General features: G+C 43.5%; 2 protein-coding genes across 2 annotated transcripts; both read right to left on the reverse strand.

Moving 5' to 3' along the window:
* Nucleotides 1-807: 807 nt before the first annotated feature.
* RDH14 (retinol dehydrogenase 14) lies at nt 808-4,728 on the reverse strand. The gene is made up of 2 exons (XM_015859587.3): nt 4,330-4,728; nt 808-2,329 (listed from the first exon to the last, which is right to left on the reverse strand). The coding sequence occupies exons 1-2, from the start codon at nt 4,690-4,692 to the stop codon at nt 1,712-1,714; spliced, it is 981 nt and encodes a 326-aa protein (XP_015715073.2). The 5' UTR covers nt 4,693-4,728; the 3' UTR covers nt 808-1,711.
* Nucleotides 4,729-10,442: 5,714 nt separating this feature from the next.
* Nucleotides 10,443-15,637, reverse strand: NT5C1B (5'-nucleotidase, cytosolic IB). The gene is made up of 6 exons (XM_015859586.3): nt 15,433-15,637; nt 15,189-15,356; nt 13,747-13,876; nt 13,130-13,252; nt 12,283-12,467; nt 10,443-11,360 (listed from the first exon to the last, which is right to left on the reverse strand). Exons 1-6 carry the CDS (start codon nt 15,559-15,561, stop codon nt 11,022-11,024), a joined length of 1,074 nt encoding a protein of 357 aa, XP_015715072.2. The 5' UTR covers nt 15,562-15,637; the 3' UTR covers nt 10,443-11,021.
* Nucleotides 15,638-21,607: the final 5,970 nt, after the last annotated feature.

Consider the following 21,607-nt stretch of genomic DNA (forward strand, 5'->3'; position numbering starts at 1 on the left):
ATGGAAAAGGAAATGTTGGGGACGAGAAAGCAGCAGCAGCACAGCCATCATTGACTTGCTGGACTCGTCAGGGCCGACAAGCACCTCATGGGCTCTCCAAAGTGGGAGCACGGCACAGGGCCCGGGATTCAGTCCTTCCTGGTGAGGGGCAGAGGCTTTGAGTGGCCATGCACAGGGCCGGCTCTCGGTGCTGGGTTGGGCTGGCCATAGCTCCACTGTACTGGGCTGGCCGAGCTGTGCCACACTGCACTGTCTCTGTATCACAAACTTTGCCATAGACCCCAGCTGGTGACATGGCAATCCATATCACAAAGGGGACAACCCCAAATTCAGGGCAGAGGCTGGGTGCCACTTTGCACATGAGGTGACTAAAAATAGGAGCTTGACTGCTTGTCTCTGCAAGTGACAAGCATGGCTGCTTTCTGGGGAATGAACTTCTTCCTCAGCCTGGAGGATGACAACATCATTTACAGTATCCCCTGGATCACACTGATCATATCACTGTTTGTATTCATTATGGCCTTGTGGAAGTGGATGGTAGGAGTCAGGGCTGGTGCCGACCCAAGCACTGCAACACAGGGAGGGGGGATTGGTGGGGACCAGGGCCATTCCCAGGGCTGGGCTGGGAGCACTGACTGGGAGGAGAGGCCATGTCCCAGCAGGGCCTGGCCAGGCTCGGCAAGGAGTCCCAGGGCCCTCCATGTGGCAGAGACTCCCTAAAGTAAAACAGGTGAATCTTCTACCTTTTAAATGTGACTGGTGTGTACAGACTACTGGTTGTATCTTCCACAATGAAAGAATGAATACTTTTTTTTTTTTTTTTAAGATTTTTATTAAAGAGTATTCATTAAGCTTTATCAGTCAGACTTACCCAATCTCACTACTATGTTAAAGGTGCAGTCAGTCCAAACGTACGAAGTAGCATATTCTCTTCAGTCTAATCTGATTGAAGCCTTGGAAACTTTGCATGGGCACAACTCATGCAAAGTCCTACTGAAACAAGACCCGCCGGCTACATTTTCAATGAAACCCAAGGCATCTGCATGTCTAGAAACAGCAAGTTGAGCATATGTGGAAACAGAAATACAGCGTGCACAACAAAGTGCATGTATTCATTGAAAAGCAGTTACATTAAACTCAAAAAGTCAGCTTTGTATTTCATAGCTAAACTGTATACAGCTCAACAGTTCTGTTCATGGAAGCATTCAGTGCACAAGTCTTTGAATGGCACTCACAAGGCTTAATGATTATAGTATCAGATACCAGTAAAACTGCTCCAGATTTCACCATGATGGCTCAGAAAGACATATATTAATATTAGGTTCTATTTTTAATACCATTTCACAGGAAAAGCATTTCACTATCAACACTCTATGTTGTCCAGCATGATTTAAAATAGTAGAACATGACAAATAGGCAACGTTTACCACAAAACACAGTTTTGTTTTATTTTTATTTTAGAACATGACTTTCTGAACAGATTTAGTCAGAAGTTACATTCACACTCTCAAACTCTATTTAAGGTTCTTCTTGAATGCTTGTCCTTATTAAATAAAGATTATTTTAAAACAGAATTCCAGCATAAATCACTCCTCTACCAAATTCATAAGCGTTAATCTGTGTTCTCACAGCATTTAAGGTGAGAATTACAGTTCCAAGTTTACATTGCATAGTTATCTGCATTTTTCTTATCAGATAATCCCACTGGCACTTATTTCAATAAACCAACCATCACTTCACTTATATCCCACAGCTTTCTTGCAACTAAGTCATCCGTGGCTTTGGGCAGAAGTTCCTCCTCTTTGCAGTCCCCAAAATATTTCCCAGACACACCTTCAACATCAGGAGAAGAGGCCAAATAAATAGAAGTCTGGGCTCCTTCCAGAGGTGTTTTGAAGAAAGCCCACGACACCAAATTGAATAGGGGTTTTGCCAATAACGGAATATTCACATGTCTCCCTAAATTTGTTCTGACAATACCCGGATGAAGTGAATTAACAGTGACTCCCGTCCCTTCCAAACGACGGGCTAGCTCCCTTGCAAACAGTATGTTAGCCAGTTTACTCCGGCTGTAACAAAAGCTTTTATTGTAACTTATGTCACTGTTCAAGTCTTCAAAGTTGATCTCTCCGTACTTGTAAAGCTTAGAGGATACTACCACAATCCTGCTCGGAGCAGAATTTTTAAGGAGGCCCAGAAGAAGGTTGGTGAGCAAGAAGTGACCCAAGTGGTTTACACCAAATTGCATCTCAAAGCCATCCTCTGTCTTCATGTACGGACACTGGAATATCCCTGCATTATTTATCAGAACATCCAGCCTTGGCTCTTCCTTTAAATAGGAAAGAAAAAAATAATTTAGTTTTATAATAATCTGTCATGCAAAACATGCTATTATGCTTAATATTTCTCATAATAAACAGTTAGAGCAAAATAACTTCACTTCCAGTTTTCTAAATGGTAACTTTCCAACAGTTTCTAAAGCACTACTGAAACAAAATTAAACTACCATCATATATTTAACTCCAGCAGGCTTCCAGTACATCACAGTCTGTATTAACTTTTAATGTATGCAGACAACACAATCACCTGTTACTCCAGGCTGATAATTTATCTTTGTGACACACTTGTTTTCCTCTAAAAAGTAACCTGTTTATTACACTTGCAAAAGCACAAGCATTAATGCATGACAAACCTCAGTCATGGGCAAGATACCTTAATACCTGAGCAATACCTGCACTCCTAGTTCAGTGCTCTCACCCATGTCTGACAAGAATGTGAAGGTACTGCAGGAATTCATGCTTGCGTGACTCAGAAGCAAATGCATTTACTTAAGAGAAAAAAGAGGATGTGTTTCCTTTACTGCCAGTTGTTTAAAAACAACATGGAGCCAGCAGACAAAGATCAGTTTGGGTCACGTTGATCATAAAAACAGAGAATGTGAAGATGAATTTGGTACTGTTTATTTTTATTCAACTGCCATTACCTGCAAAGATGCTCAGGTTGGAAAATCCAATTTTGCACTTGTCATTCAGTTTAGTGATGTTGGCACCTGATCACTCACGACAGGCACTTCAGCCTTTGATTTCTGCAGGACTGTTTCCCACAATTCCTGAGGCATTACCAAAGAGCATCAAACTCAGTTCTCTTCACCCAAATGCACACAATTGCTTCTAGCACTAAGCAAGAATAGAACTGAAATTCTGACTTACTGCAGATCTTCTAACTAGCGTTGCTTTATTTTATAAACCATTGCTCCATTAGCCTTTTGTAGCATCTGATGAGATAACTTATTCCACAAGAATTAACACTTCAAGAAGTTCCACTTGTGATATAATCTGAAGCTCATTTCTCGGTTCTATATATTAAATATAAAACGGTTAGGCAGTGTGTTTCTTTCTAGTATTTTATATCATTTTGTGTACATGCATATTTTCCCAGTGAAGCAAGGTTAGACAGACCTTATCACTGGATTCAAATGTATGAAGGAAACATTAAAATGCAAGTCAATGCAACACAGTCTCTCTCAATTGTTATTTACCACAACAGCATCTGGACATCTTTCAAGTACTTAAAAAGCAGTTCTCCAAGCTGTATAACTCACTAAGCCTGGTTTCCTATGGCTTTGCATCTCATGGTGTGCACAGCCAGATGCTGTCAGATGAGTGTCTCAACCAAAGCCTTTCATGGAGTAGAATGTGTCTAGTGGAGGCTCTCAACTGAACTCTTCTATACATACTGCCACTGATAGGGAATATCTGATAGTTTGATGGTATCAAACTAAGAAAGTGGAGATTTACATTGGATATAATGAAGAAGTTTTTTACCATTAAGATGGTTGAGGCATTAGCACAGGTTGCCTAGAGGTCATGGATGCCCCAACTCTGTAAATACTCAAGGTCAGGCTGGACAGGGCTCTGAGCACTGACAGAGCTGTATGTGTCCCTGCTTATTGCAGGGGGGTTGGACTAGATGGCCTTCAAAGGTCCATTCCAACTCAAAAGACTTTATAAGGAGGAGAATCGATTGACCTCAAGCTCAGCCTTTCAGGCCACCTTCAGAACTGTCATTATTTAAGACTATCCATCTACTAGATTCGGGTACTGCTCAGAGAGAATCTGGGGAGGAGGCAGCAGGAGGCTGAGCATTACGACCAACTGAAAACGCCACACACAGCTTGTTTCAGTGCAAAAAAACTCAGAATGTTACACCCACTTTACAAACCAGCCACACCTCGCACCACCCCAACCCGGGTGCCGGCAGGAGGAAGGATCCCGGTGCCAGGCCCGCCCGGTGCGTTAGGCCCGGCACAGGCCGCGGGCTGGGCCGTACCTGTAGGACGCGGTGGCAGAAGGCGCGCACGGAGCGCAGCGACGCCAGGTCCAGCTCTCGGACCACCAGCTCGCCGCCGCCCTCGGCCGCCTCCCGCTCGCCCAGCTCGGCTCGGATCTCTCGGGCCGCCCTCTCGGCCCGCGCACGGTCGCGGCACCCCATAATAACGCGGGCCTTCATCCTCAGCAGTTCGGTGGCCGCCGCCCGGCCCAACCCGCTGTTGGCCCCGGTGATGATCACCGTCTTGCCCCGCATGGAGGCCCCGGCTCCTGCTCCGCGGCGGGCCGCGGCCCGCAACCAGCGCCAGGCGGCCAGGAGCAATCCCCCGCCCAGCAGCGCCGCCGTCAGCGCCGCCGGAGCCATGGCAGCGGGCCGAGCGGCGCTCCGCCCGGCGTGGGCGCGCGGCTGAGCCCGGGGCTGAGTGAGGCTGCGCCCGCCGAGCCGCATTGTGGGGAGTGTAGTCTGGAGCTGCTCGCTGCGGTGAGAAGCGGCCTGGAAACGAATAGCGGGGTCCTGAGGCAGGAGGGGCACGGATTGCAGCCCTCGCTTCACGCAGGGCAGGGTCCTAGACCATGCTACAAGCCCAGATAGTGCTCTCCCACCTAAATGTATTCAGAGCCCAAAACTGGGCACAGTAACTGCACGGTTCCTTGCCATTTCCTTCTTGTCCCTTGCCCTAAACAGCCCATCAATTTCAATCAAGTTCTTCCCCGTATTAGTACAGAACTTACTATGTACAAGTTTTAGGACATTACTCCTTGTCCTTTTGCTTCAGATTACCTAGAAGAGCCTGGCCTCATCCATTTGTCTCCCACCTCCCTTTAGATATTTATAAACATTATAAACATTAAAGGTTCTCCTTTGATGACCTTAGGAGCAGCTGTGTTCTTTCTTAGGTTTATAAATACCTGAGGTGTGGGAGCCATAGTGGTGAGGCTGGTCTCTTTTCAGTAGTGCGTGGGGATAGGACTAGGGGTAATGGGATGAAAGTACAGCATAGGAAGTTCCGCACGAATGTGCACAAGAACTTCTTTACAGTGAGGGTGACAGAGCACTGGAACAGGCTGCCCAGGGAGGTGGTGGAGTCTCCTTCTATGGAGATATTTAAGACCCACCTGGATGCCTACCTGTGTGACGTGGTGTAGGGAGCCTGCTTTGGCAGGGGGGTTGGACTCGATGATCTCTAGAGGTCTCTTCCAACCCCTACAATTCTGTGATTCTGTGATTTCTCAGATCCCCTCTCAGTCTTCTTTTCCCCTGTCTGAACAGACCCAGGTCACTCAGCCTTTCCTCATAGGAGAGATGCATTCATCTTTGTGGCCTTCTGCTGGACTCCTTCTGGGAGATCCCTGTCTTTTTTGAACTGGGAAGCCCAAAACTGGACGCACTCATCTAAATGTGGCCTTACCAGAGCAGAGTAGAAGGGGAGGATCGCTTCTCTTGACCTACTGGCCACACTCTTTTTAATGCCCACCCCACCCCAGGAATACCATTGGCCTTCTTGGCCATACATGAAGGACTTAGGGGTCTTGGTTGATGAAAAACGTAACATGAGTCTGCATTTTCAGCCTAGAAGACCAATGATATCTTGGGTTCCACCAGAAGAGGGGTGGCCAAAAGGGCAAGGGACATAATCCTCCCAGTTTACTGTGCTCTGACAACAGCCCAGCTTTAGAGCTGTGTCCAAGTCTGGAGCCTCCTGCACAGAAACGATGTTTTTGGACAGGGTCCAGTGGAGGTCTATGAAGGTGATCCAAAGGCTGGAGTACTTCAATGAAGATAGGCTGAATGAACTGGGCTTGTTCAGCCTGCAAAAGAGAAAGCTGTGGGGAAACCTCATTGCAGCCCTCCAGAATTTAAAGGGAATTTATAAACATGAGGGAAAACAACTTTTTATGTGGGTAGACAGTGATAGGAAAAGGGACAAGAGTTTTAAACTAAGGAAGGGAGATTTAGATTAGACATCAGGAGGGAAGTTTTCTATGGAAAGTAATGAGGTGCAGGAACAGATTTCCAAGAAGGGTGGATGCCCCATCCCTGGAGGTGTTTAAGGCCAGACTGGATGGGGCTCTGGGTAATCTAATCTAATACTTGATCTAGTGGCTCGCAAGTCTATCTGTGGCAGGTATGGATTGGAACTTGATGATCCTTGAGGTCTGTTCCAACTCAAGCCATTCTACGATTCTATGATCCTATCACTGTTACCTGGAAGAAGAGGCCAACCCCCACCTCACCACAACCATAAGGTCTCCCATGAGCCTCCTTTTCTTCAGACTAAAAAATCCCGGTTCCTTAAGCCACTCCCCATAAGGCTCGTGCTTCAGACCCTTCACCAACTTCATCACTCTTCTTTGCACACGTTCCAGGGACAACATCCTGATCGTTCTCCTTTGATGACCTTAGGAGCAGCTGTGTTCTTTTTTAGGTTCGTTGGCCTGTCATTGTTCCTCTGATCCTTGCTGGCTTTAATTTGATTAGATGTTAGACAGATAACCCGGAAGAGCCCTTCTGAGGGGCTGAAGCAGATTGAAGGTGACAATAAGGTTAAGCTACAGGTACCTAAAATGCAGTTAAGATCTCAGGAAAACAAAGGCTGCTGTTGAAAACTATGACCTCAGAGCACTAATATTTGAAGTGCAGCCATGCTGCTTTTCAGTAAGTGTTACGAAAGTGGTCAAAGAGCTTTACTTTTTACTGTAAATGTAAAATGGCACCTGTAATAACACACTTTTAGCTAGACTGTATTGTTACACTTTACCAAGTTTCTGTAGTCTCTGGAGCCTTACAAAGCTGTCAGACTCAGAGGCTGGCCTGTCACAGTAAAGGATAGATGGCATTCACATCTTTAATACTCCTTCTTGTTGACGGCTGAATCTTGTTTCCCATTTCTTTGCTTTGAATTCTCAGGATCTGTTCATCTAAACCCAGAATGAGCAAGAAATTCACAAGGAAACCCATGAACCTTTCATCCAGTTTCTTGTGGTTGGCCTGGATGTGATAACCATTTGCAATTGTAACCTCCACTTAATAGTCATATGCTGATGCTACCCACAGTCTATTCATATTGCTGCAGTCTGTTCTGAAGCTGACTTAAGCTCACATCACATCCAAAGAGATGTATGCAATTTTTCTGCCTTTTTCTTGCTGTCTCCCCTCTGACTGCCTGCCATACTTCCCAAAGTTTAACAAGCTGTATGAGTACCACATCTAAACACATTTGATTCTCTGAGAGACCTTTTTTTTTCATCACAGAAAGCTCTCATCGCTCTTTGCCCTTCACTCCACTTTCTGGCTCATGATTACACCACAGAGTACTACAAGCAGGTGACACCATCATGTCTTGAGACAGAGATGGCATTCTTAAACTGATGCAAGAGTGATAACTAGTGTGTGGTGTTTTATCATATGTTCTTCTGAGAGAATATTCTGCCTCTGGCAGGTGTTGAAACCTTTCATATTTATACTGCCAAGTGACCTTGCTGACAAAAAGTGTGAGAAAGGGACAGTGGTTTACAATGAGATGCAAAATTATAAGAACCAGAATATTCTTTGTTAGAGGAACAGATTCATCTTGCAGGGTAAAGAATCTGCTATTTATCGTATGGCAATGGGATTTATCATATGGCTGCTATCTCTAGGATCCTGCCAAGGCTATCAGTGGCCAATCCAGCTCTCACTGTAAGCTATGCAGTTCTACACAGCAGCTCATTGGTGACAGTGATCAGAAGCTGCTTATCAAAGCAGGGATGACACTTGTATTTGGGTGTTGTTGGTCCCAGATACTACTAAGCAGGTTAGCTGAAAGTTCTCTCAAAATAACAACCTGCTTCACTGCTTTCGTTACCCATATTGCATTCAAGGAGGTGCATGTATTCTTTTTATCAGTGCTGCATGTCATTTCAGTTACATGTTCTGGCAGAGAAACACATGTGGGGGTATTAAGTATCCACCTCAGGATGTAGGAGCCTTCATATCCCTGGGTCATTAGACCAGATCTACATTGCAACACCTGCAATGATGATCATGAGTTTATATATATGGATTTAATACGTGAATGCTTCTCTTTATTTCTCCATACATGCTTCAGTGCTGTCAGGACTGATGCTGCAAGGGACAGACCTCTACCACTGTGTATGTACAGATCAATAAAGATACAAGAACTGGAAGCTTCTAATAATGCCCTGGCCAGCATGTTTATAGAATCATAGAACTACCAATGTTGGAAAAGACCTCCAAGATCATCCAGTCCAACTGCACGCAGCTTTCACATCTGTAATGTTAAAAATGCATGTGTGTAGGATGACTGATCACGTTCTGCTTCAGCAAGGCAGGGTCAGTCTTCCTGCAGTTTGCAGCCATGCTTTTGTGGCAAAGGTACACGTGTATTTTATACTTCACAGCTAAGGAATATTTTTTGGATGCCTTGGAGAGCTGATTTGGAGCTCTCATATAAAAACATCTGTTAATAACTTTTTTTTTATTATCTCCATTTAGCGAGGTAACTCTATCCCATCCTGGCAATGACCAAGCCACAGTTATTCATTTCTTCCTCATCTTCTGGCTGAGCTATAGAAATGTGATATATTTTGGGCACAAAGCCTTTAACACTTATGAAATTCCAAGTACACCAGAACTCTGCAATACATTCCATCAATACGGCAAGCTAGTGTGCGAACACAAAACCTTTCCAGTGCTTTCTGCTCAAGTTTTGTATAGAACCATGGCTTTCATCTTTTGTTTCCAGAGATCTTTGTGGCTTGGATGAGAGCATTTAAAAGACGAGCTACATTTTTGGGAGCAAACCACAATTAATGCAGTGAAGCTTTCTGCAATAGCAGGACAGTTCATCTGGACAGAAGAGACTGAACCTTCTCAGAGGCTAATGGGAGATTCTGGAATGAATTCCCACAGGAACCACAGATCACCACAAGCATTCACTACTGTCTTATACTCCCTCTGCAAGGCACATTCTTTTGGTTTTGTCTCTTCTCATATAAATACACAGCAACAGTAAAAATAAAACAGGACACTTGTTCCACTAGGGAGGGGAGGAGGATAAACACCACCTGACAGATGTTAACTGTGTCATTTGGAAGGCATTCAAAAACATGGATGACACTGAGATACGAGAACTTAGCACAGAAGAGGTAGATTAGACCTATGGGGTAATTTTACATGAATTCTTGTTGCAGCAGACACCTGTCCCATGGAAACTCATCTGAGTTTGCCAGATTCAGTTCATGTAGATCACAGAACAGACGTAAATACTAGTATGAATCCAATAAAAAAAACCACATATAGTTCTTTAGTCTTTGTCTAAGTCATTATATTCATAGCATCTCTGACAAATGAACATGAAATCTGTTGGAACATACGTGCCTTTGAGATCTCTGCCTCATACCTCCAATTAGGCTGAAAGCAGTGAGTTGTGGGTCCTACACTGATTTCAGCTGGGATAAAGATAGCTTTCTTCATATTGCCTGGTATGGTGTTATGTTGTGGCTTTAGGAGAAAAACAATGCTGATAATACACTGATGTTTCTAGTTCCTGCTGAGCAGTGCTGTATGCACCCAAGGATGTTTCAGTTTCTCAGTACTGTACTGTCCTGCCAGTAAGGGGACTTGGGAAAAGAACCAGAACAGGTGACCCAAACTGGCCAAAGGGATATTCCATACTATATGACATCATGTGAAAAAAACAAAGAAACACCCTCTAAGACTGTGGGGAGTAGGTTGGGGATGGCTGCTGCTGCTCAGGGACTGGTTGGGCATCAGCTGGCTGTAGTGAGCAATTGCTTTGTGCATGACTTGTTTTGTATACATATCTTTTTATTATAATTACTATTATTTCTCTTTCTTTTCTATCCTGCTAAGTAGTTTTTAATCCCAACTTATCAGTTCTACCTTTCTCCCCATCTCACTTCTCTCAATCATTCCACCGAGGCAGCAGGGAGAATGAGCAGGAGGCAGCGTTGTGTTCAGCTGCTTGTTGGATTAAACTACAATGTGTTCTAAATACTTCAGGGAGGGAAGAGATACAGAATTACTGATCACATTAAATTCACACTGTGTAGGAAATTATACTAAAGCCTGTGAATAGAAAAATGACAATGTTCTGTAAAGCCAGCTTTATTACAGTAGGAAAACAGTATAGAAAAATAAAGGGTTCTTGTAAACACAGTATCAAATATACTAATATTTCACTTGAAAGACCATGGAAGCTAAAACCTGCAGGTAACAAAGCTACTGAAAGCACATATAACAAGGTAATGTCACGCAGGTAAACTGGACTTGTGGTAATTTCAGAAATTACCAGTAAGGGCTGTATCTGCAGTTGTTTCTTCTTATAAATAACCCAATTACAGTTTATGTTAGAGAAAATATTACTGCTCTCTGTCTCTTAAAATATATCTCATACTATAAAAACAGTACAATTTTTTTCCTAATATTGAAAACACAGTGTCATATCCAGAAAGGTAAACAAAAATAAACCCTAAACTGCTTAAGAATGCTATTAAAATAACTATGAAAAACCGGCCTATATTAAAAATATTTCATTTAAAGGTTGTTCTAGCCAGAAGTCAAATCTTTAAACAAAGTGCATGTAACACACACATATGGAGGTTTTCAGACCTACTAGTATATTAGAGGCTGGCTGAATCAAGAACTTTATCCATAATGGTACCACCCAGTCATGCAGATTTTTGGTATTTCTGAGCAACACCGTAGGGAACATGTGCAGCTATGGTGCCTAATTTCTGCGCTCCTTCGATGTGAAACATCTGGTCATCAAAGAAGATGTGTGGACGTATTTTCACTAGGATTGGTCCCTTAGGAGCTCCTGCTAGGAAGAGCGCCTCATCAATCTCCAGACCCCAGCTACGAAGTGTCTTCAGTACTCGGGCTCCAGAACTTGCTGCACTTCTGGCTGTCACCAGGAAGGTCCTTATAGGACAATTTAATCGCTCATTTTTTGCATAGAACTTCTTCTGAAGCTTCCCTAGGTCTTCCAGAAAACCTTTCAAAGGACCCTGAGAATGAAAGATCAAACACACAATAAATATTTGCTTGTAGTTCCTAAAATCACTCCCGTGCTTTCTTCCAGATTATCACTTATAGAATTAGTTCCTTAATGCTATGATGCTTAGAGCAATCTCTATGCATAATATCTCTGAGTAGGTCTGCAAGGGCTTACAAGACTTCTTACAACATATAGTTATAACTATACTGCTTAACACTGTGTACTTCAAAACCATCAAACTTCTTTGACAATGATCCTCAAGTTACAATCACTTGCCTGTACAAAGCCCAACAGCAGACTTAATTACACATGTCAGCGAAGTCATTTCAGATGAATGACAACATTGTAATTACATCCTGATTAAAAAAAGTAAATTGTATTTTGAGTCAACTCCCAATATGTTGCTTTGTGCAGAACTTTCATAGATCAAGCTTTTATTCTTGATTTATACCATTGTTAACAACAGCACAGATAGTATTTTAAGCTAATTTTAAAGTATCTGTGGCCTTTAGACAAATTTCATAGTTCTAACAGAGCATAACCATACATATTACCCTGCTTCCATAACCTGAATATTCCAGTAGCTGAACTTAACATTACATACACAGTGTGATAAAGAAAAATTAAAGGAAATTGGTAGCACTCTTTGGCTTTTATAATAATTATAATACAACTGTAAGCCACTGGCTCACATATGTAAGTTTTTCTCTCTGAAGTGACTGATCTGCTGATTGGATCGTCATGGTGGTCTCTCTTGTGTCAAACACGTATTTTAAACATAGTCCTTGAAAAAGGAAATAAGTAGGGCAATGAAGCAGTAATTCAGCTTCTAAAGTGAACTGTGCACACCAAAAAGGGAAACTGGAGAAATACAGCAGGAATGAGAATTAACCTAGATGTTCTGAAGTGTTGTTGAATCAAGATGTACAAACCTGTGCAAGAGGTTTATTTTCATTCAGCTGTTCGTGTTCAAAAAATTTATCTAATCCTTGCTCTTTGACGATCTGTTCTGATTCATCAGAAAATAGAACTGCATCCCCATCAAATGCCACTCTCAGCTGCGTATCCGAGTAAGCAACATCCTTGTTGGCACTGAACATGGTAGCTGCTGCAATGCCTGAAAGCAGATCAGAGAACTTCAGTTGCCGTGTCCTGCAGCATCATTCATAGAATTATCAGCAGTTCAGATCCAATGGTTTATTTGTGGTGACCTTTATTTATAGTGAGTAGAAAACATTTCTGAAGTTAGTTTGTAATGGCTGGTCTGTGACACATTTCAATGAGACAGCCCTCATATATATAACTCCTTCAATAGGCTCACTTTCAGTTCCACAGAACACACAAAGCTAGTCCCTAAGGTGTTCTGCAAATGAGACAAGGCATGAAATTCCAATGAGACTAAGTTGAAATAATTGTATTTCTTAACATTTTTTTTGCTTCCAAAACAAGGAAGTTAGCTTTTGTAACTCCTATCAAACAAATGACTCAATTCAAACACACACTAAATGGAACAAGCAGGGATGCATAGAGTTCAGTTCCTGGAGGATGGCAGCAGAAGTAGCAGAAAGGCGAGGCAGAAATAAAGGCAGATTAAGTTAGCATTATCAGCACACTGAAGGGTCCAAGGGGAAACATGCAGAGAAATATTGTTAAGTAACTATAAATGATAAGTTTTAGGCATGCAAAATAATAACTTCCTTCACTTGATGAAGCGGCACTACTTTCTGTGAAAGACCAACAGCTCCTAGATTGGCTTTTAACAACAAAGAGAATCCCAACCTGCTTCTATAGCTTCTTGCACTTTCTCAGAGTCTGCTGACAGGTACAGGTTGGTAAGGTACGCAGTCAGGTAGCCAACAGGACTTTTTCCTCCCGTCAAGCAGAAGCGTTCTATTGTTAAGCCTGAAATAAGAACGGCACAAGGTGTGACTCTACTTGACACTACAAACCTGGAAAAGGAAGCTGGGAAAAATTACTCTAGCCTACTACAAGTGAGACTAAGTTTAAAGAAGGCAAAACTGTGCACTGCTGCATCAACACATTACAGAACTTAAGCGGACTGCGATGTTTAATCAGTCCTTCCATCCAGAGAATTTAACACAAAATCCCCCTAAGAAACAGAATAACTGCTGTGAAAGGACATGTATATAGAATGCAAATACCAAAGAAATGAACTTACTCTCAGAAATTAGGATTCACACCTGATTAAGTCCAAACTTTGGACCAAATCCTGTTTAACACTACCTCACTCTGACACACAAAAATACTTATCGCTCCCAAAGGAATGGGTGTCAGTACCAGAGGAACCATTTTCAGTAAGGTCAGAGTAGAAAAAAATACATTATTTTATTATGTAACCACAGGCTGTTCTATAAAGCAGTATTTACTTTACTTACCATAGTGATTAATGCTGTTTATGAGCCTCACTCCCACTTGGGCATGGTTGTTAGTCATCAAAACAATGTCAAATCGTTCTTCATCATCAGGGTACAGTTCGAGAAGCCTGGCATTGACATGTTCTAGTGCCTGCGGGTAACAAATGTGGCAGTCAACTTACACGCGGAATTTGCCTTTAACCACGTATTTTAAAAACTGATCATTGAAGATATTTTACGTCCTGAGAGTAGAACTCAAGCAATGACAACATACCTTTAAAACCTAAGTGAAGTTTTCTGTTCCTAAAATTGCTGTGGCAGAGCTTCTCAAACAATTTTCCATGGATATAAAATGAACCCTGTGGACAGCAGTTTCTTCAGGTTAGTCCCACTAACCTGTCACTCCAAATCATATATATGATTTAAACTTGAGATTTTTTAACTTGCTTTCCATGCTGGACACTGTTTGCCTTGGCCATTTCTCTGATCTTGTGCAATGAAGGCAGAATCCATCACACCTCTGCTCAACCCTTGACTCCCAACTAGGGGTCTATTGACTTTTCTGATCCTCCAGAATTATTTCCAGGATGAGAATGAATCTTAGAATCACAGAATGACTTAGGTTGTAAGGGACTTTAAAGCCCATTTAGTTCCAAACCCTGCCATGGGCTGGTTGCCAGCCACCAGATTAAGCTGCCAAGGGCCCTATCCAACCTCCGGGGATGAATGTCTGCAGGGATGGGGCATCCACAGCTTCTCTGGGCAGCCTTATTCCAAGCTCTGAATAAAGAATTTCTTTCTGACTTCTAATCTTCTTCTCCCATCTTTTAGTTTTAAGCCATTACATCTTGTCCTGTGTAGGCACTCCCTGACAGAGTTCCTCCCTATTTTTTCTGTAAGGTCGTCTTAGGTACTGGAAGGCCACTATAAAGTCTCCCTGGTTTCTTCTCTTCTCCAGACTGAACAAACCCAGCTCCCTCTGCCTGTCATCCCAGGAGAGATGCTCCGGCCCTCTGAGCACCCTCATGGCCCTCCCCTGTGCTCATATTCCAACAGGTCTATGTCCTTCTTGTACTGGGGGCCCCATGGATGAACAAAGTGCAGCAGGCGGGGTTTCACAACAAGAAAGCAAGGAAAGATTAAAGCTGATAAAAATAGTTCACTTCTCTATAAAGTAATTTGATTCATGTTAAGTCAACAATATCTTTAATTACAGCAATTCTAATACAAGTGGGACTAAAAAGCGAAACTAGGGCTACGAACAGGGGGATGTGAGGTTTTTTTTAGGGAAGGAAGTTACAACAAACTTACAACAGTCTGGGGCCTGTCTTAACTGTGAATGACCTCACAAGGAAGGGCTCTGTGCCCACACCCGGGGTTATCTCCACGCTAGGAGGGCTCCCAGCTCCTCCTCTTCCCTTAGTCCACCCTCTCAGCATCCCCAGCGCCCCCGAGCCGCGCACCTTGACGAAGTGAAACGCCGGTCCGGGTTTCAGGGTGACGTTCTCGTTCTGCTGCTGGTACTCCACGTACTTCTCTAGCCCTTGCTCCTCGTAAATCCGCCGCTCCTCAACCATGTCGAAGAGCGCTCGGGACGAGACGGCCACTGTGATGGCATGCTGAGGCTTGGGCTGCAATGCGAGAGGAGGGTAGTAGCGGCACCCCCGGCACCTCACATACCCCCATCCCCATCCCGCCCCCGCTCACCGGCCGCGGTCTCTTAGTGACCAGGTTATCGTAGAAAGCCTTGGCCGCTGCCCAGTCCCGCTCGGCTTCCTGCAGCCCGCTCTCCTCGGCAATACCGAGCTGCGGTGCGTCCGGCCCGGAGCCGCTCATGGTGCCGGGGGACGGGGCACGCTGTACGGGAGCGGCCGGAGCTCAGCACCGGGAAGCGGCGGGGCCGCTCCGCCCCGTTCGGGCAGGGGAAGGCGATGGGGAGGTGGCTTTCCCTTTCACTCCGGCCCAGCAGCTCCCGCCCACGGGGCAGCGGGGACAGAATTCATCCACGCCCTGCTTGATGTTCGGCAACACCCGATCTGACCTACGGATGGCATTTTATCTGCGGCACTTAGGGATTTATCGTTGCTTTAACATTGGCTGGAAGAAGTTCGTGGTGAAAGAAAAAACAAACACAAAAAACAAGACGCAGAATACAGTAATAAAGGACTGGTTGGCCATTGAGCAGCCTGAGGTCCTGTGTTCCACGCAGTTCTTAGGAATGGTCATTTAAGTGATAGCGTTTGGTTTGTGTGTAGCGAGCTCAGTGAGCTGTCATTCTGGATGATGGACTGGTCCTAAAAAACAGGATCCTGCACAGGGACACTTACATAACATGGCCTACTTATCTCATGCATACTGCTCGGAAATGCTCCCTGCCTATCTGAGCCACTCCCCGTGCTGATGGGCTGGAGGTGGCAGAGGGAAAGGAAGGAAGCAGTTCTGCCTGGGCTCAGTGCATCCACAGCCACTGTCGGTAAGCAGTGACTCCACAGTGACAGCACACAGCTCAATTCAGAGGAGTCAGAACATTTTGAAGGCAGACCCCAAACGTTGCCTCAGCCCGTTGCTGTTGTGTAACATGCAACAAATAACGTGTTTTCTGCCTCTGTCCATCCCCAAAAGCCATAACTGTGTTTGCTGCTTTCCCTGCTTATTTATTTATTTATTTATTTATTTTGACAGGGTTTCCTGATGCAAGGAGGCTTATGTGATTATACCATCTGTCCATCGTTCCCTAGTGATGCCCAGTTCCAGATGAATTTGGCAGAAGGATAAAGATCTCAGAGAGATTTAAATTCTCAAAACGTTTAATCAGCAACAGCCTGCAGGAAAAGCCTGTACTGCAAGTGCAGTGCATTAATCTGCTTCTTCTTGTTCTATATAATAGCGAATGAATGCTACCTGGCCGTCTGCCTTCTCCAGTCAGCCCTATTGCCCATGGTCCCACCGAGCACAGGGGGTCTGGAAGCAGTAGGAGCTTTGTGGAAGGTAAGACAACGGGCAGAGATGATCCAACTGGGGAAGGAGGGCTGTCATAAAACCATGACAGAGGTGAGCAAGGAAGAACCTAATGAACTCCAAAAAAAAGCAAGTGTAGGGTCCTGCACATGGGAAAGAATAATCACATGCATCAGTACAGGTTAGAAGATGACCTGCTCTACAGAGAAAGACCTAGGTGTCCTGGTGGGCAGAAGGTTGGTCATGAGACAGCAGTGTGCCTTTGAGGCCAAGAAGGCCAGTGGTATCTGCATCATGGACAGTGTGGCTAGTAGGTTGAGGGAGGTGATCCTCCCCTCTCCTCTCATCTCAGATGAAGGCCACATCCGAAGTACTCTGTTAAGTTCTATGTTCTCCACTTCAGAAAAGGCAGGGATCTCCAAGAAAGGGTCCATCAGGGAAACAGAGAGATTATTGAGGGCCTGTAGCATCTCCTGCACAAGGAAAGTCTGAGGGACCTGGGACTGTTCAAACTGGAGAAGAGAGTGAAAGAACAAGGGACAAACTGGTACACATAAAGTTCCACACAAACACAAGGAAGAAATACTTTACAGAGAGAGTGACAGAGCACTGGAATAACCTGCCCAGAGAGGCTGTGGAGTCTCTTTCTCTGGAGATATTCAAGATCTGTCTGGATACTTTCAGTGCAACCCACTGTAGGGAACTGTCTTTAGCATCTAGGTTGAATGAGATTAACTCCAGAGGTCCCTTCCAGTCCCTGTGATTCTCTGATTCTTTTCCCTGAGTTTTGATCCTGAACATTTCCCTGCAGTGTCTGTACTCAAAAGCTGCTGCATGACATGCTACTGAGAACTCCCTCTCCTTCCTGCAGTAAGATCAGGCAAATCCCTGCCAGTCTGTCATCATCCAGCATGGGGAAAAGCTGGAAAAGGGAGTTTGGCTGTAGAACAGCTGCATCTGGTCCCAGTCATTCCCACTGTCCTGCTCAGAGGCTTCAGCACCAGCCTGAGGAGGTGCTCTCTAATAAGATGCTACTCATGCATCTAGTCGTGGTTAAGTGCTGCAGTTGGTGAATTGCCTTTTGTTGAATGGTTTTATTTTTGTTCCTCCAACCCAAGGAAAAGAGTTATCGCTGAAGGACTGAAGACTCCTTTTAACCTTTGCAAGGCATCTGAAAATGTAAGAGATGATAACTTGGTTCTGGTCCCAAGCAGTGCTGTTGAAGTGTTGCTGCTGAAAGCAATGCTATGCTAATGTAAATATTTAACTCTCAGAACCCACATGATATCTCTACATAGCACTCATCTGTGTGAACATATGCACTGAGCTGAGCCATCTCTGTTCTGCACTCCACTGCTTGCTGCTGACATACCCTCCATTTCCTCCTTTGCTGGAGATTGTGAACTTCAGGCCTGACATGAAAGCCTTCCAGCTTCAGCACCTTATAAATGAAATCTTGACTTTCCAAATGCGGCATGTAGCTGCCTTATCTACATCTAAAAAATGTGGTAATGCCCACGGAGTTCCAATAAATAGCTATGTCTTGCTTTTACTGAATCTCCTGGGGAGTCTGAGAATAGGAATGGGTCCAAAATGAAATGGCTTTGTGGTTTCTGAGCTCAACTCAAAAGGAAAGGAATTTTCTGCTATCACCCATTAATTTGGAAAGTTGTAGGGCATTTGTATTAAAACAAAAAGGATGTGTGTAACTCCTTTTTTCTTTTTTTTTTTTTTTCTTTTTCTGTACGTGCCTTGGGCTGCTGGAACCAGCAGAATGGGAAAAAAAGTTCCCTTGACTGAGTGACATATATTTTTCCAATATTAAAAACAACCATTTATATGTTTCTTTTCAGGAAGGAGCTCAAAGTGTGTTGTTAATGGGAAGGGGAAAAAAAAAAAGCAAACCAGCTCTTCTATCTGGAAGGTTGTGAAATATTTCCCAACATTTCACATACTGAGACCAGAAGTAGGGAGAAGACTCACAATGGAAGGACCTTTTCTGTCTTTGAATGTGTAAGTCCTACTTTGTATTGAGCATGATTATGTCACAGACATTCAGTCTCTGGTACCTCATTCAGTCATGCCAGGGCCACTTCAGGCTGTGCCTCCTGTGATCCTTTTATGACTAATTGTGTACTAAGGCATTCATTTGAGAGACATAAGTTGGATAGTGACTGACAGCTCATGTTCTGCTATCTATTCTTTCTCCTCCACCTTTTGAGTGACTCATTCCAGTCTTCATGGGGCAGGTTATGTGACACCCAAACCCAGCAGTACAGAGGTTGACAACAATCACAGAAGGAGACTAATGCACTGCACACCTTGAGTATAAGAGGAAGGCGGAAAGATATTTATTGATATGAAGTAGATATAATGTGGTAATTTGAACAGTGGTGACAGTGACTTAACAAGATTTGAAACAGCCATATATCTTTGGCCATTTGCTACACAGAGGGTGGGGGAGCATAGCGAATCTAAATGGAGCTGGTATGGCTTAAAAACAATAAATCACTTACTGAGGATCTGTCAGCAAGATGTCATCACATCCCAGGTGCATCTCTGTGCAGGCATTGAGTAAACTTGAGTGGTATCCCTACTCAAGGGGAGATTATGATGTGCAGCCAGATGCTTGCAAGGAGAGCTCTCAAAGGGGTTCTCAGGCTGCTTGCTATTTATGGGGTAAGATGATTTGTTGGTTCTGTCTGTCATCATGTGTCTGAGCACTGATGATGAACTCTTGATTGTTATTAGTCCCAAGGACAAGGTCTTTATGCATCTCATGATTTGCACTATGCCTTGGGCATAACAACTGGGCTGGCTGTGGGGGCAAGGAGTGCACTGGCACAACTACCCAATCTGGTTAGGTGACAACCCAGCAAAAGTGCAGAGATTTACTGTGTGGAGGCATAAGGCTCGCTGACTGCTGATCTCCTTTCTCTAAGAAATCCTGTTTTATTTTTGCAATGGCAGTTTTGTTTCTCTTTTCATTGAGCTTTTCTATTCCTTAATCTTGTCAGGATGAAATCAGTAGCTAAACTGTGTCCTTAGTTTTCCAGACATTTCTTCTCAGGGCTTACTACAAATTTTCCTAGAAGAGGATTGCTTCTGTAATATTCATATGACTGAATTGACTTGCTGACTCTTCTGAGCTGAGCAATAAGTTGTGAGCTTACTTTCTCCCAAGGAAAGCTCATCTTGTAATTTCAAGCATTCAAAAACAAATCAAGGAGAATTCTGAAATTCAGGAAAGTATTATCTTTACCTGAGCGTGAGCCAAAAAATACGGTAAAAACACTGTCTTAGCTCCAGGACTGAATATTCCTGTCCCAGCTAGAAGTTTGCTACCGGAGGAATTAAGAAGGATTCAGTGACTTCTCTCACAACAATTGAGCAGGAGTCCAGCTTCAAATGATCATAGAATCATAGAATGATAGAATGGCTCGGGTTGGAGGGGACCTCAAGGATGATGAAGCTTCAACCTTCCCTCCATAGGCAAAGCCACCAGCCTCCACATTTAATACTAGACCAGGCTGCCCAGGGCCCCATCCGACTGGCCTCAACCACCTCCAGAAACAGGGCAGCCTCTCTGGGAGCTGTTCCAGCACCTCACCACTCTCATAGTAAAGAACTTCCCCTGACATCCAACCTAAATCTTCCCTCCTTCAACTTTAAACCATTTCCTCTTGTCCTGCCATTATCTAACTGTGTAAAAAAATGTAGAATAAGACAAGAATGCAGTCTTGCTGGAAGTCTGTGGTCAAATAACAAAAAACAAACAAACAAAAAACCTCAAATAAGCTGAATAAGTGAATAAGCTGCAATAAAATAATTATATTAACGCTTTTTCAGCTAACTTAGGAAAGAAACTGATAAAATCATACTGACGTATTAAAAGCCAAACCAAACAAAACAGCAGTGCAACTACCACCAGTGACACCAACAGCAATAGGAATGGATTTAAGCGGTCTGAATTTGTCTTTGCAGTATGGGAGTTTTTCTATGGGCATTTATTGCTGTGTTCCCAGATGAAGCAGAATGTCTGCCAAACAAAACAACCACATACACACTAATAAGATGGAAAGGTGGAAAACTGCGCATGCAAATCCCATGGATTCTACAGAGTAAAAAATACAGTGCCCCCCAGATTTAAATTCAGATCTGTATAGCAAGAGATAATTCTTTAAATGTATTATTATTATTATTATTATTATTATTATTATTATTATTATTATTATTATTATTATTATGCACCAATTATCTCATTGATAATATAAACAAATGGAGGCTCCAGCCAAGCAAGCAGATCCACAGAGGAACAAGTCTGAGCAAGACTGAGACATACATGCTGAAATCCTTTATATTCATTTTTCTTTATCAGAAGTTATACAACTGTGGGATTCACCCAGGTAATTAAACATGCTAGTTTGCATTAAGTGCCCAATGGTTTAGCTATTAGACCACTTTAGATTCCATGAAGGTTTACATATAAAATTAGGTTATAGTCTTTAATGAGAAATTCATATTGAAAAAGACTTGTAGGTCATATTTTCACATACTTGTGCAAAAATGTCTTAGATATAGCAGTTAATCCCCCTTGCACTACTGGTTATATTTAACAAAAATGAGAAGACAAGCAGGGCTGTTAGATAGGTTTCTCCAGCCCATCTGAGCAGAATGTGGTTTCACACAAATTTCCTGGATGGAACAAGGTTTCAAACACAGTTTGCACTTGAGTGTCAGTGAGGAAAATAGCGCACAGCCCCTGTTGCGATGATGGAGCAGTCAGTCCTATGGGCTTTGGGCAGAGGCAGCAGCAGAAATCCAGAACCATTGGAACAAAAACACCCACAGTGCATTATGGCACTGTCTGTCTCTCACACGTATATTGGAAAAAAACAGAACCACTGCTTTGCTAAAACAGAAC

This window comes from Coturnix japonica, chromosome 3 (genome assembly GCF_054131305.1).
Source record: "Coturnix japonica strain WE chromosome 3, WE-NBRP24, whole genome shotgun sequence".
Taxonomy (NCBI): Eukaryota; Metazoa; Chordata; class Aves; order Galliformes; family Phasianidae; genus Coturnix; species Coturnix japonica.

Bases quoted from the DNA above. Each gene is read 5' to 3' on its own strand.
- RDH14 (XM_015859587.3), bottom strand. From the start codon at position 4,692: ATGGCTCCGGCGGCGCTGACGGCGGCGCTGCTGGGCGGGGGATTGCTC. The intron at 2,330-4,329 runs GTACGGCCCAGC...TCCTATTTAAAG, and splicing joins TCTGCCACCGCGTCCTACAG to GAAGAGCCAAGGCTGGATGT.
- NT5C1B (XM_015859586.3), bottom strand. From the start codon at position 15,561: ATGAGCGGCTCCGGGCCGGACGCACCGCAGCTCGGTATTGCCGAGGAG. The intron at 15,357-15,432 runs GTGAGCGGGGGC...CTCGCATTGCAG, and splicing joins TCACTAAGAGACCGCGGCCG to CCCAAGCCTCAGCATGCCAT. The intron at 12,468-13,129 runs GTTGGGATTCTC...ATCTGCTTTCAG, and splicing joins GCAAGAAGCTATAGAAGCAG to GCATTGCAGCAGCTACCATG.